This window comes from Panthera onca, chromosome A3 (assembly GCF_046562875.1).
Source record: "Panthera onca isolate mPanOnc1 chromosome A3, mPanOnc1 haplotype 2, whole genome shotgun sequence".
NCBI classification, from domain to species: Eukaryota; Metazoa; Chordata; class Mammalia; order Carnivora; family Felidae; genus Panthera; species Panthera onca.
This window is the reverse complement of record NC_138341.1, coordinates 125,037,614-125,053,031: the sequence shown is the minus strand read 5'-3', so window position 1 is coordinate 125,053,031 and position 15,418 is coordinate 125,037,614. Positions and strand designations below refer to the sequence as shown.

Here is a 15,418-nt window from a genome sequence, read left to right as displayed (position 1 = left end):
TCTATTTGGGTGTTCCAAGTTGGGGGCATAAATATTTACAATTGTTACATTTTTCTTGTTGGATAGACCCCTTAGTTATGATATATTACCCTTCTTCATTTCATATTACAGTATTTGGTTTAAAATCTAGTTTGCCTGATATAAGTATGACTACTCTGGCTTTCTTTTGAAGTCAATTAACATGATAGATGGTTCTCTATCCCCTCACTTTCAATCTGGGGATGTCTTTAGGTCTAAAATGAGTCTTTTGTAGGCAGCATATGGATGGGTCTTTTTTTTTTTTATTATTAATCCATTCTGATACCCTATGTCTTTTGATTGGAGCATTTAGTCCATTTACATTCAGTGATTATCGATAGATATGAATTTAATGCCACTGTATTACCTGTAAAGTTGTTGTTTCTGGAGATTTTCTCTATTCCTTTCTTTGTTTTTTAATGTTTATTTATTTATTTTTGAGATAGAATGCACAGAGGAGGGGTAGAAAGAGAGAGGGAGACAGAAAATCCAAAGCAGGCTCCACATTTTGGGGAGCTTGTATCAAAACTCCAAATTTTGGGGACCTGGCACAGCATGAACTTGGTGCTGATCTTCAGGGGAGGGTCTTGCCATGCTCATACACCCATTAACTGCTTCTTTTGCTGTTTGCTATAATCTTGTAGGTCTTGTTGATGCAAATCTCACTGTCTTTCAGAATTAGTGTTCTGGGGGCCCATTCTTTAGGTGGGGCACTAAATTTGGGCTTGAAACACTTTTCTCCTCAAAAGGCTGGGAGGTGGGAGTTCCTTCCTGATTGTATGGCACTGTGCTAGGGGTGGGATTTATTTATTTATTTGTTTGTTTATTTATTTATTTATTTATTTATTTATTTATTTATTTATTATTTTAGCGGTGGCATTTATGATGAGAGTGTCTCAGGCTTTTCTACCTGTTTCAATATGAGTATGTTCTCATTTGCCCAGTGTATAGGAATCACTCAGCTAGTTTCTGGCTTTTTTTTTTTTTTTTTCAGAAGTAATTGTTCCATGTGTAGCTGTACATTCAATGTTCAAGGTGGGAGGGGAGTTCAGGAGAATCCTGTATTGCCATCTTGGTTGATCCCCTATCTCCTCCTCTTTAAAAGGACACTATTGCTGGATATAGGATTCTTGGTTGATGGTTTTTTCTTCTGGCATTTTTACTGTATTAGCCCACTGCCTACTGGCTTCTAAAGTTTCTGATGAGAAATCTGTTGTTATCTTAATGAAGATCCCTTGTATGTGATGTGTCACTTTTCTCTTGCTGCTTTAAAGATTCTCTCTTTGTCTTTAGCTTTTGAAAGTTTAATTATAATGTGTCTCAGTGTGCATTTCTTTGAGTTCATCTTATTTGTAGTTTGTTGAACTTCTTGGATATTTATAATCCTATCTTTCATCAAATTTGGGAAGTTTTCAGTCATTATTTCTTCAAACAGTATCTCTGGTCTTCTCCCTTCTTCTTCTTCTTTTTCTTCTTCTTCTTTCTCCTCCTCCTCCTCCTCCTCCTCCTTCTTCTTCTTCTTCTTCTTCTTCTTCTTCTTCTTCTTCTTCTTCTTCTTCTTCTTCTCCCACGATGCATATCTTGGTTTGTTTAATGGTGTCCAAACATCTCTAAGGTTTTGTTTGCTTTTATCAACCTTTTTTCTTTCTCCTCTTTAGACTTGATAATTTCCATGGTTCTATCTTCATGTTTATTTCTTTTTTTCTTCTGTCTTCTTCAATCTGCCTTTGAATCCCTCTACTGAAAATTTCATTTCAGTTATTGTACTTTTCAGCTTCAGCATTTCTTTTAAGTTTTTTTTAAAGATTTAAAAAAATATAGGGATGCCTGGGTGGCTCAGTTGGTTGAGCGTCCAACTTTGGCTCAGGTCATGATCTCACAGTTCATGGGTTCAAGCCTCACATTGCGCTCTGTGCTGACAGCTCGAGTCTGGAGCCTGCTTCAGAGTCTGTGTCTCCCTCTCTCTCTGCCCCTCCCCTGCTTGTGCCTCTCTTTCTCAAAAATAAATAAACAGTTTAAAAAAAGATAAAAAAAATCTCCTTATTAATATTTCTGTTTTGTTTATACATTATTTTCTTGATTTTCTCCATGTTATTTCTTTGAGCATCTTTAAGACAGTTGTTTTAAAATATTTGTCTAGCAGATCTGCCATCAGATCTTTCGGGGGGGAGGCAGTTTCTGTTTGTTTGTGTGTTTATTTATTTACTTAAAGTTTACTTATTTTGAGATGGGGAGGGGCAGAGAGAGAGGGAGAGAGAAGAGTCCCAGTCAGTGCAGAGCCTGGCGTGGGACTCAATCCCAGGAAGTGTGAGGTTATGACCCGAGCTGAAATCTAGAGTCGGACGATTAACTGACTGAGCCACCCAGGTGCCCCTGATTTATTTATTTTGACTTGAATGGGCCATACTTTTGTGTTTCTTTGCATGCTTTGTGATTTCTTTTTGGTGGAGACTGGACATTTGAACCTAATAATGTGGTTAACTCTGGAAATCAGATTCTCTTGCTTTCCCAGGGTATGTTGTTTTATTTTGCTCTTGTTTTTGTGAGGTTTTATTTGCTTTTTGGATTGGTTAGGTTGTCTCTGTGCTGAGGAACAGTCTTAAATGTACACTTAAGGTGTTCTCATATCTTTTCCTAGGTGTGTATGGTCACTTTCTAATTTTCCCTATACATACAGTTGTTTCGAATGTCCTAGTCTTTAATGTCTGGCTCCCAAAAGGAAAAAGAGGAAAATAAAGGGAGGGGAAAAAAGGCACTGGCCCTTTAAACACCTGGAAGTCACTTTAGCATGAGAGGGAGGGGCTTGCAACAATGAGGGGAGGTGCTTCTTTGTGTGCACTCTGATCAGAGGCAGCAATCAGTGATCAGACCGTGGATCCCTGACATTTGGAAGAGGGGATCCTTTTTTGCCTACCCTGGCTGCTGTAAGCTGTGTTTAAGTTGCTCCAGGAACATGTGCACAGCTGCCTGCCATAAGGCAGGATGAGGGTGGAGAATGTGTAGCTACTAGTATGCTAAGAACTGAAATTGATTAAAATTAGTTGCAATTACCATCTAAGCCTTCCTGTGGAAGTTGCAAACCTCAGTAGACTCCAGTTCTGAATATAGTTCCATCAGACATATTTTGTAAGTGCCATTGTTGTCTAGGCAGAGAGACAGATTCCTGGCGTTTCCTGTTCGGCCATATCGCTCTGCCTTAATTTTCATATTTTAAAACTTCTTTATTCTTTTCTGGTATTTCAGAGGGCTCCTTGACCTAATCTTCTACCATCACTAATTCGTACTTTGGCTGTATCCTTTATTTTTATCTCGAGTTACTGTGTCATTTAGGTCACCTTTTCTATTTTCCAAATCCTATTATTTTTTATTGGTTCTTCTTTGATAATATATGTTCCTGCTTTAACCTACCCATTTCAACTCTTACCTAGTTGAGAATATTAATTATGTCTATTTCATTTATCCCTTCAATTAATTCTGGGTTATTTAATATTGGTTATTTAGCTTGTTGTTTCTCTTTGTTTACATGTTTGTGACAAATTTTGTTTGTGATCATTTGTGGAAATACGAGCCGGTTTTGCTTTCATTGTGTGTGTTAACCTTAAAACTAAAAACTACCAATTATTTTACCAGCAAAATATGGGTTTATTGGGGGGAACAAAAGAGAATTGTAATCTGGACAAACAAGCTGTGGCCAAACTGTAGGCAAGTTTGGGGAACAAAGGAGAGGTATGCTTTTTTAATGAGAAAAGGAGTACGTTGGGAGGGCTGTTATAAACTAAAAGTGCATTGGAGTATAGTGGGAGTTCAAAGTATGGTGGCTTCTCATTGGCTGAGCTCTTGCCCAAAGGGATGAGGGGAGTATTTCTTCCTGAGGCAGGAAGAGTAGAGTAGTATCCACATGCAAGGTCAAGTCTGTCTCTTCCTGCTTGGTCTACAATTGACTAGGAGAGGTAGAGCTCCCCCTGCTGACACCTCCCAACTCCATTTTAGTGAGGCTTCCTGTTATAATTTTCATATGTATGTGGTGGATGGGTGGTTGGTGGGGTAACTTGCACTTCTCTTGGTTGATTCAAAGTAGGTGGTGGAGAATTCCAGTCAAAACTCCACAATGATACAATCTGGTCTTACTTACACTCATTTGCTACTTCCTAAATAACACTTTCCCTCTGTCTCCCTCCCTGCTTAGGGAACATTTCTATGTTTCTGCCCTAGATGTGTTTTCTATGGCAATTTTTTTTTCTCTTTGGTTTAGCTGTTATCCCTCAGTGTGTATAGGAAGAAGGATAAACAATAAACTCTGTGTCTGCCTCGTCCAATTGCACCTGTTTTTATATACTTCTTTCTATAGCCGTGCTCTGGAACCGCCACTTTGTTATATCCGTTGCACTTGTGGTATCTTGTGGATGTGGATGGTGATAGATCCAGATTTTTGTGGTGGGGAGAATAATTTAACTCAAAAGCTTTCATCCAACTCCTTCTTTTACCATTGGTGCCCAGCGATCTGTCTTGGGCATCTATTTCTTTTCTCACCAAGATAACACTGCCCTCTTTCCTCAAAAAATTCTTAGTCTTGGGGCACCTGACTGCGTACCCAGTGGCTCAGTTACTTAAGCAACCAACTCTTGTTTTAGGCTCAGGTCATGAACATGCAGTTTGTAGATCTGGGCCCCATGCCAGGCTCCACACTGACAATGCGGGGTTTGCTTGGGATTCTCTCTCTCTTGGTCTATCTCTCTGTCTCTCTCTCAAAACAAATAAATAAACTTAAAAAATTCTTAGTCTTGACTTTAGTTATTCATATCCATATACCTTCTTTTTACTTGTCCAGCATTTCCAGGATTTGGTTAGCAGAAGAAGCAAACAGGCTGGGGGAATATGTTATTTTGTCTGAAAGACTGTCTATTTCTGGGACACCGAGCTTCGTGACTTGCAAAAGGAAAATCTCAGAACTTCCAGTTATGTGAACCAGTCAGGTTAGCCTAGTTCCTATTATTTCAGAGTGCACAGCATGTCTCCAACAGCTTATTTGGCTTAAGAATAATTTGTAATTCCCAGGTCTTCACCAAAATTGAAACATGCCAGAATTTGGGCTTCACCTGTTCAGAGTAAACTCTCTTTGGATGAAGGCCTAATTTTGCAGTAATCAGAGCTCTTGCAGAAAATGGTCTCAATTTGGGGGATTAATTTTCTTATTTTTAAGACTGAGAAAAGACCAGGCTTGCATGTCTGGTTACAGGATCTCACTGGTTTATAATGTCTCTGATGTTGGCCCTAGCTACTAATAGTCCAGGATGCATTCTCAGGTAAGGAATTGGACTTGGTCAATAAGATGGACAGGGAAGGTATGCAGGACAGGGATGTTTGGATAAATTCAGAGATAAGATGGTCAAGCTGAGTGTCCTACAGCTGGGAAGATCATGGCCATGTCGAACCTTGTAGCATTATATTCAGGCACTTGGCAGCTAGTGTCTGGGTGATTATTTTCTTGGTAGTAAAACACAGTCATTGATTGAAATTGAGTTATTTTGCCAGAATGACTAAGAACAGCCAAGTGAAATTTCAATGACTGAGATACTAAACAGTGTCTAAATAACTACTTATTGATAGGGATCAAGTCAGGAGGCTAGTTAAGCTAACTGCGGCTCCTGACTTGGTGTGCATGAATCAGGAAGTGTCACAAAGAAACATTTGTCATGAGTGCAAGGACATGTATTTCATGTGAATGTGAGGCTCAGGGCTCATTGTGCTCATTTTGGTTTCATGGGCAAAAAGGAGCACAAGTTAGGTACTTTGGTTCTACTAACTAGTTCAACCTGAGAAAGGAGGTGATATAAACCTCTACAGATCTGGTTTGTCACACCTGAAACATTGTGTGCATGTATAAGAAATGGTTCAATGGGGAGAGGGCAGCTAAGGATTGGAACCAGCTGACATTCAACTCTGGGTAAGGTGGGGGAGAGACATTTCAGAGAGCAGGGAAAACTGACACAAAGTTGCTTTCATTTTAATGGTCATACAGTTATTTCTCAAGAAAGATAAAACTAAAGTCAGGAAAATAGCAAACAGATGGAAGTTTCCAGGATTATGGAAATATTACAAAGATCTTAAAATTGGTTTGAATTTTCTTACAGCTATGTTTCAGAATGATGTATCAACTCTTGACTTTTTTTAACTTGGTTTCCCTGTTGAAGCAAAAACAAACAAACAAACAAACAAACAAACAACAAAAACAACAAAAATCTGTGTTACAGGTTTTGAAAAGTCTCCCTCGATTAATTTAAGTCATTTTTATCCCAGGGGAAGTCCTGAGGATGCCATATCTTTCAATGTCCCCCCTGTTCCATTGATTGATCTCTTACTCTTTCATTCCCTTAAAACTTAGTCATTGTCTACTATGTGCCAGGCATTGAAAAAATTCACTAGGAATATTAAATAAATAAAACAAAATTTCCGTTTTTGAGTTACACCCAAGGTTACTTTCCAACTCACTCTCCTAGAAATCAGCCATACCATAGCCTTGTTAGCCTCCATAGACCTTCTTCTAGTTCCAATGACTGGGGAATGGTCAAATTTGGGCTGAGAGCTTAGTTGTATAAAACAGGATATCGCTATGGAGAGATCACAGGTCTAGGATCACAAAGATTGGGTTTGGGTGAACTTTTGCACGTAAAATGGTCAAGCTGTAGGAGACCATCAAATCTGGTTAGAAAACTTGGTATGTCATTTAATGTGAACTTGGGCCAGTTAGTTACCTCTACTGGAGTTGGTTTCTTAATCTGCCACTTTAATAATACAAATCTACCTTAGGGTGATTTTAATTTTAAATTGTATCGATACGTGTAAATTGCTTAGGGCAGCGCCTGGCACACGGTAATTATCTGATAACTGGTGACTACTATTTTTCCTCTGGACTTTTGATTTCCTAACTGAAAAATGACAAATGATCCTGAGATCCAACCCAACTATTAAACTTTTTGGTTAGGACAATCCTCCCTCTTCCCATCCCAACCAGGGATCCTAGGATCTCAGAGCCTCTCCTTTTCCTCTCCCCCAAGGACCAAGGGCAAGATGGGACTCCTTACTTTATTCTGTATTCTTCAACACAGGCTATGTCACATTCTAATTTAAGCTTGTAGTTGTTAAGGTTGCCATTACAGCCAGTGAAGATAAAACTTTCACATCTTTTGGAGGTTTGGTTGTAGAAAAATCTAAAGTGAATTTCAAAACAGCTGCCAGGATTCATATCCATTTTGCAGGGATCTGCATGAGAGGTTCCCATTGAGTTAGGGGGAATTAGTTAGGACTCAGCAGGAGATCTTGCCTTCCAGGGCCCTTAAAAATTCCTCATGTTAGTTTGGAAATGGGTGGTAAGTGATTGAGTGACTTGACCAAGAGCCCACATTTGCTAAGTGGCTGGGCCAGAGTTTGGGGTGTCTGACTTGCAGGATAGACTCTGCCACCTTCCCATGCTCCAGAAGCACCAAGCCTGTACTCATGATCTGTGGAAGAAAGCTTCATTATCTTTCACATCTACATTGTGAGCTTATTAAAACAGGGGCCATGTGTTCAAGTGTTCTCTATGCACTGGGAGCCAAGATATTGAAAATGCCTGTTTTCTCAGTATCCAACCCCCCTTTATTCTCATCTCAACATGTACTCTTGAATGGTCTGAGATCTTTGAAATTTGTCATAAAACCCCTAATTCAAAATACTTTTGGTCCTTTGGACACCCTTCAAAAGACGGCCCTATCTGGAAGGGTGTTATTTGCATCATAGTTTTTTTTTTTTTCTCACCAGACATCCACGAGACCCCTAGATTAAGCAATTCCCAGAGTCAAAGGACTAAGAATCTATGGGTAATAACACAAAAGGAGAACCTTCATGGACCAGCTGTATATAACATTTTCTTTTTTTACCACTTTCTCCCTCATTCATAATTGGTCTTTGGATTTATTTTCTGCTTCAGGCTCATACCTTTGAGGTCTCCACATATCATTTCAGCAAGTCTAGCAACACCACCCATTAATGGGGTAGTCAGCAAGAAGAAGATGAAGAGACCTAGAAGAAATCCCAACTCAGCAGTCTTCATGATGCAGCAGACAGCAAGTAGGAGAGTCTTAGTGTCAACTCTTGTTATATTTTGGCCTTGGTACTTGAGAGGGCTGAACCCGCTTACCCCAAGGGCCAGGACTGGGCATTACTAGGTGTTGAGTTGAACAGTGAATGCTTGGGTACCCAGCCATGAAGCTGAAGGCCCCAAGCTGATTAGACCCCTGATAGTGAGTCCCATGTTCATCTAGAAACTATAGAAACTAAAGCTTCAGAGCTGCTAACATAAGTTTAATCATGGAGAATAGAATAATTAGGGCAAAAATTTAAAAAGGCTTGCTTCCTTTCTTCTCTTCAGCCTTCCACAATAAGGAAGAGACTGATCCTGGTGAAACAGGAAGAATGTAATAAAAACAATAATAGTAATGATAGTAACCAACCTCTATGGTACTTCCTATATGCTAGGCTCTATCTATCTATCTATCTATCTATCTATCTATCTATCTATCTACACAAAATCATTAAATTTCAAAAGAATCACAGGCACCCTGTGAGTTTCATGCAATTATTACCATCATAGATGAAGAAATTGAGGCCGAGGTTAAGTTATATGTGTAAGGTCACCCATCGATTATGTAAGTGGAATCAAAATTTGAACTCACTATACCTAGGAATATGGGACAAATTTATTTTTTCTTAGTTTTGTTTTCTTGTAAGACTTTTGAAATTTTGACTTTCACATCTATACTCTTCTTTATCCATTTCAAATTAAGTTTCATGAGTGGTGTAAGATAGGGGTCCAGTTTCATTGTTTTGTACGTGAACATGTAGTTTTCCCAGCATCATTTATTAAAGTGACTATCCTTTTCCCATTGTGTATTCTTGGTTCCCTCGTGAAATATTGGCTAACCATATATGCGTGGGTTTATTTTTGGGCTTTTGGTTCTGTTTCATTCGTCTATGGGTCTGTTTCTTTTTAAATGTTTATTTTATTTTTGAGAGAGATAGAGAGCAAGCAGGGGAGGGGCAGAGAGAGAGGGAGACAGAGGATCCGAAGTGGGTTCTGCGCTGACAGCAGAGAGCCTGATGTGGGGCCTGAACTTATGAACTGGGAGATCATGACCTGAGCTTAAGTCAAACGCTTAACTAACTGAGCCAGGCACCCTGTGGGTCTGTTTTTATGCAAATACAATAATGTTTTGATTACTGTAGCTTAAAAAATTTTTTTTAAATGTTTATTTATTTTTGGGAGAGAGAGAGAGAGACAGAGCGTGAGCAGGGGAGGGGCAGAGAGACCGGGAGACACAGAATCCGAGGCAGGCTACAGGCTCTGAGCTCTCAGCACAGAGCCCTACAGGGGGCCGAAACCCATGAACCCGAGATCATGACCTGAGAAAAAGTTGGACACTTAACTGACTGAGCCACTCAGGAACCCCTGATTACTATAGCTTTTTAAAAAAAGTTAATTTATTTATTTTGAGAGAGAGAGAGAGAGAGAGCGAGTGAGCAAGCAGTGGAGAAGCAGAGATAGAGAGAATTCCAAGCAGGTTCCGTGCTGTCAGTGCACAGAGCCCAACATGGGGCTTGATCTCACGGACTGTGAGATCATGACCTGAGCTGAAATCAACAGTCAGACACTTAACCAACTGAGCCACCCTGGCACCCTGGATTATTGTAGCTTTTAAATGTAGTTTGAAGTCAGGAAATGTGGTGCCTCCAGCTTTGTTTATCTTTCTCAAGTTACTTTGGCTATTTGGGGTCTTTTGTGGTCCATACAAATTTTAGGATTGTTTTTTCTATTATGCCTTTGGAATTTTGATAGGGATTGCATGGAATCTATAAATCCCTTTGGTTAATATAAGGGAAAAATACACTCCTCCTGTGTGTCCTTTACTCTCCTGACTGTACAATAACACTGCCTCACTTCTGAGACCAGGTGTGAGTGTGTGTGTGTGTGTGTGTGTGTGTGTGTGTGTGTGTGTATGTGTGTGTGTGTGTGTGTGTGTGTGTGTGTTTCCACACATCAAGCAATTCTGTAACACCAGCTGGGTGCCCTACAATTTAACTAAATTCTCACACTGTTTACCTGGAAATATCATCAGATCCCACAGATAAGGGGGCTCAGTCTGACAAGACCACACCCCTCTACTCACATCAGATACCAATGGCAAGTCCAGGTTGTTAAGGGTACTTCTGACCAACCAGTTATAAATTGGACGTTCCCATGATCCCCTCCTTGGGTTTGAGCAATTTGCTAGAGCAGTTCTCAAAATTCAGGGAAAATAGTTTACTTATCGTGTTACTGATTTATTATAAAAGGCTACAACAGGTTTTGTGGAGTGTGAAACCTGTATAATTTTGGGACCTTATTTTAGAAAAATAATGCAATGGGGGCGCCTCGGTGGTTCAGTCAGTTGAGCTTCCAACTTTGGCTCAGGTCATGATCTCGCGATTCGTGAGTTCGAGCCCTGTGTTGGCTCTGTGCTGACAGCTCAGAGCTTGGAGCCTGCTTCTGATTCTGTGTCTTCCTCTCTCTGTCTGCCCCTCCCCTGCTTGTGCTCTGTCTCTCTCTGTCTCTCAAAAAATAAAATAAAATGTTAAAAAAATTAAAAAAAAGAAAGATAATGCAACAGAACAATACAAAACTACAGATAAAAAATTAGGTAGGTAAGTGAGAATATGCATTTGGAATGAAAAAAGAAATTACAAAAAATCACATGTTTCCAAAAGCTTATAAATATATCAAACATCATGAATCCTAGAAAAATAACATTTCATTACCATTATTTAAAACATCTTTATAATACCCTTTTCCTATATTTTGTGGCTGATTATTCTTTGATCACCTTTTATTATGACAGTGATTCTGTAATATCTTATTTCTATAGGGAGAACAGAAAGATAATTCAGTCTTTTCTCTAGCATGGTTGATCAAAAATTTAAAGTTATAGTCCTGGAGAGCTAATACACAGCATAGTGGTTATAGTCAAACAATACCGTATTATAATCTTCAAAGTTGCTAAGAGACTAGATTGTAATCATTCTCACCACAAAAAAGAAATAACAATTATGTGACTTGATAGAGGTGTTAGCTAATGCTACAGTGGTAATTATATTGTAATATATAAATTTATCAAATCAACAGGTTGTATACCTTAAATGTACACAATGTCACATCTCAATTATATCTCAATAAAAAAATAAGTTACTGATTATTTGGGAAAAATCCTTTCCAGATTGATAACACTGGCAAAGCCACATCTGTAACTTTCTTCATAGTTTCTGGTTCAGGTGGTGCTACATGCCTGGGGCAAGCCCTTGGAGAATTCTAGCTCTTTGATCTGGATCTAATGGGCTCTCATTGCAGCCTAATAGCCACTGATCCCGCTCCGCCAAGTCCTCACCACCCTCACTGTGCCTGTCTTGGGTTCGTGATATGGCCATGAAACCTTGAACTCTGGCTCCGAGCACGTTGTAGTGCAACATCTTATTGCTACTTCTCCCTGAGGTCAAACGTGGGAGCATTTTGGCCGATGGGTGCAACCAGGGGCAGATTGTCAGTGAAGGTTGTCCAGACATGAACACAGAAGTAACTTAAGATCGCTATTAGGATATACCCCCCCAGCCCACCACCCTTCCATCCCCCATCTTGGGTTGGGACAGTGATGGCTGTTTCTGGGCTTGGACGGTGTTGTTCTTTCCTTTCCTCATCCTGAGAGAAGCAAGTGACGGATCTGGAGCTTAAACTACATGAGTTTCATGGTAAATTAGTCTTTTCTGCCAAACTCAAAATCTGTTTGCAAGTCAGATTTTGTTGGGGAGAATGACCTCAAATTTATTGCTTCTCAATGCCTTCCTCAAAGTGGACTAAGAAAAACAATATTGTGGAGGTCTGTGGGGGAAAAAGAGGATAATTAGTGCATTTTTTCTTCTGGGTTCTTGAAACACATCCATGGATTATACCATGTAGGGCCTCCAAAGAGCTGTTGTCATTGAATTGTGTATTGTTGGCTTATGCTTACAAACCCTTAAAGAAGTAGCCCCAGAAAACTTCCTGGAATCTAACATGACGTCATCATGGAGAGTGTTGTCCATCTTACTGCACAGTCTTTCCTCTTTGAGAACATGTGGAAGAGCTTGTCTCTTTTGCTGTTTACTACCATGATTATTTCCACTGTTCCTGAGTATCTTTTTGGACTAAACTTATGCTTACTCTAAAAGTTGTAACTGATTGTGCTGCCCTTGTTGTGCTGTTATTACGAAAGCTTAGAGCTAATTTTATAATATTTATTTTATTTATTTTTTATTTGAGAGAGAGAGAGCGAGAGAGAGCGAGCATGGGTTAAGGAGAGGAGCAAAGGTAGAGAATCTTAAGCAGGCTTTATTCTCAGTGTGGAGCCCTGTGTTGGGGCATCCCACGACCCTGGGATCATGACCTGAGCTGAAATCAAGAGTTGGATGCTCAACCAACTGAACTACCTAGGTGCCCTAGTTATGATATTTCATAGCAAGTGTCTGTGATCCTTGTAGCATGTATTTGCTGTGCTAATCTTCTGCATAGTTTTACCATACTTTATTATTTTTATATCGTCTTTCCTCTGTCTTACTTAGATAGGCTAAATTTATTTATTTATTTATTTATTTATTTATTTATTTGAATACTATGTATTATGAATCCTGGTAAGCTGGCTTAAATCCTTCAAAACAAGGTTGAATGTCAATAAATAAAACCGTAAATTGATTTGAACCCAGGTCTTCACATTAACCTAAATTATTTTTTCTAGGACATCATGCTGCTTTGAAGGTGGATAGGAGGGGATGGGACTCTGGGGACATAAGATTCCCCTTTGTTCATTAGCTACATCCTGTCCTGCCCCAAGGGCTGAGAGGTAGTGAAGTGGGGAAGATGGGAACTAAATGCAAGAGGAACCACCAAAAATCTACGTCCCAACCTAAAAGGATAATCTTATCTCAGATGAAATTTCTTCCATGTTGTCCTGATAAAATCAAGTAGGAGGTTCATCTGAACCCTTCTGGGTGCTTTACTCACTGCTCCAGATGATTAGACTCAATGGCATAGTAGAGCAGGACTGAGACCCCTGGAGGGGCTACATTCTTGCCCTAGCCTTTACCATGAAGGAGTGTTAGAATATTGCGAGGCTAGACTCTAGGTCAGGAATTCCTAATGCACTAGGGAGGTATTCTTTCCTGTAATCAGAACCCACAGTTTCGCTCTCAGTTTAGGAAGGAATGCCTAATGACAAAAGGCTGATGGAATGTAGGATCTATCTCTGACTTCTCTGAGTGGATGGTTTTCTGGAAAGCGGCCCAAGGGAGTAAGTAACTAGGTACTTTGTGTATGAAAAGCTTAATAAAACTGACTCCAACTGATGGTGAGAGTGGACATACCAATAGTGCAGGCAAATCCCCCTGAGTCAGGAAGTGTGTGCCTGGCAGGGGGACCACCATGAAGCTAATGCTATCAGAGCTTCATGGAATCCCAACTGCTTCCCGGGCCACTGCTCCTGATACTTCAGAGTTCCCGGGTTAAGTCTTGAAAGCTTGGCTATGAGAGAAGAGGTGGGACTCTAAAACTTGGTTGCATGAGTACATGCTGCCGGTGAAGGAGTTCTGCATACTTGAGTATGGACACTATGTTACAAGGGGTCTGAAAGCAAGAGAAGTGTTCCGCATGCTTCTGCATCAGTACAGCCCATTAAACCCATGGGGACAAAGCAAGACCCAAGATACTGTGCTTTGACTCTACCAATGCCACTTTCCTTTTATGTGGCCTCGAACATATCCTCCCTTTCTCTATCAGTTATTCTAACTTTAATTTTTTTAAATGTTTGCTTATTTTTGAGAGAGAGGGAGACAGAGCATGAATAGGGGAGGGGCAGAGAGAGTGGGAGATACAGAATCTGAAGCAGGCTCCAGGCTCTGAGCAGTTAGCACAGAGCCCAATGTGGGGCTCAAACCCACGAACCCTGAGATCATGACCTGAGCCGAAGTCGGACGCTTAATCGACTGAGCCACCCAGGTGCCCCTAACTTTAAAATGCAGAGATTAGACCAAATAATTGCACAGATCCTTCTGGTTCTAAGGTTGTGGGAAGAAGGAATGTGAATTGTGTCTGTCCAACCAGGAGTTTGAGGGTAAAAAAGGAAATAGATCTGAGGTGGTAGGTAATAAAAGCAATATATGGTTAAACAACAGTGGGCAACTGGGTGAAGAGAAGTATTTCAGCTGCTTGGCACCGCCATGATGGAGCTGTGGGCCCAGACATGGTAGAACCTGGCCATGAAAAGCTTGATGCCTGTTTGTTGGTTCCATGGACAAAAATGGGGGTGCAAATCTGATATTAGGTGGAGCTATGAAACCCCTTGCAGTCAAGGAGTCTGGGGCCAGCCTCTGGGGTTGGGTTATTATGGCCCTGATTTCCTTCCCAGACCCTGGTACATGCCTCTCCTTTTCTTTGACAAATCCCAGGGCCCAGGAGTCATGGAGTTGGCTGATAGCAAGTATACAGTGTCTGACCCAAAGTTAGCAATTTTTAAAAAAAAATTTTTTTAACGTTTATTTATTTTTCAGACAGAGAGAGACAGAACATGAACAGGGGAGGGTCAGAGAGAGGGAGACACAGAATCTGAAACAGGCTCCAGGCTCTGAGCTGTCAGCACAGAGCCCGACGCGGGGCTCGAACTCACAGACCGCGAGATCACGACCTGAGCCGAAGTCGGCCGCTTAACCGACTGAGCCACCCAGGCGCCCCCCAAAGTTAGCAATTTAATAAGTCCTAGTTGTTGGGATCTTACTTGTTTTGTTGTGTACTTTTTCTCCTTGAGTCTTTTAGAGCAGGGACCTTTGGGGCTCCAATTACTCCTCCATCAAAAGAACACCCTCACTCTTTCCTTTCCTTCCTTCCTTGTGCTGAGCCCAAGGCAATTGGGCATTTTTCTGAAGTATTTCAGATCATACTTGGAGCTTGACACCCAAGTTGCCAGAAGTTCGCAGGGAGACTGCAGTGGCTATAACTATAGCTTTCCTACCGAAAAGGCACGTGAGAGAACTTGTGCATTCTCAAAGTAGGAACCTCACAAAGCACATGAGTTCAGAGGTCGTGCTGTTAGGTTTTAAGAGCCATAGATGAATAAGCCAAAAGGTAAGAGTTTGGTGGGGGATTTACATGAGTGATGGCTTAGAAATAAGGATTTTCTTTGATTTCCAAGTGAACAGAGGTAGCTAGTGCCAACTGTTTGCAAAATTTGGGACGAATGATGACTACAATTCCAAGTCTCTCTTCATATCTCTTCCTATTAAGGCTGCTTGAGTTGTTGTGTTGCTGTCCTTG

General features: G+C 40.5%; 1 protein-coding gene and 1 non-coding gene across 2 annotated transcripts in view; one reads left to right on the top strand and one right to left on the bottom strand.

Annotated features, from left to right (window-relative positions):
- The window catches only part of LOC132669438 (uncharacterized), a 61,577-nt gene that overhangs the window by 27,075 nt on the left and 19,084 nt on the right, over positions 1–15,418 (top strand). The window lies entirely within an intron of this gene.
- On the bottom strand, positions 7,097–8,107 carry SPINT4 (serine peptidase inhibitor, Kunitz type 4). The gene is made up of 2 exons (XM_060624285.1): positions 7,993–8,107; positions 7,097–7,278 (listed from the first exon to the last, which is right to left on the bottom strand). Exons 1-2 carry the CDS (start codon positions 8,105–8,107, stop codon positions 7,097–7,099), a joined length of 297 nt encoding a protein of 98 aa, XP_060480268.1.

Bases quoted from the DNA above. Each gene is read 5' to 3' on its own strand.
- SPINT4 (XM_060624285.1), bottom strand. From the start codon at position 8,107: ATGAAGACTGCTGAGTTGGGATTTCTTCTAGGTCTCTTCATCTTCTTC. The intron at 7,279-7,992 runs GTATGAGCCTGA...CCTCTCATGCAG, and splicing joins GATATGTGGAGACCTCAAAG to ATCCCTGCAAAATGGATATG.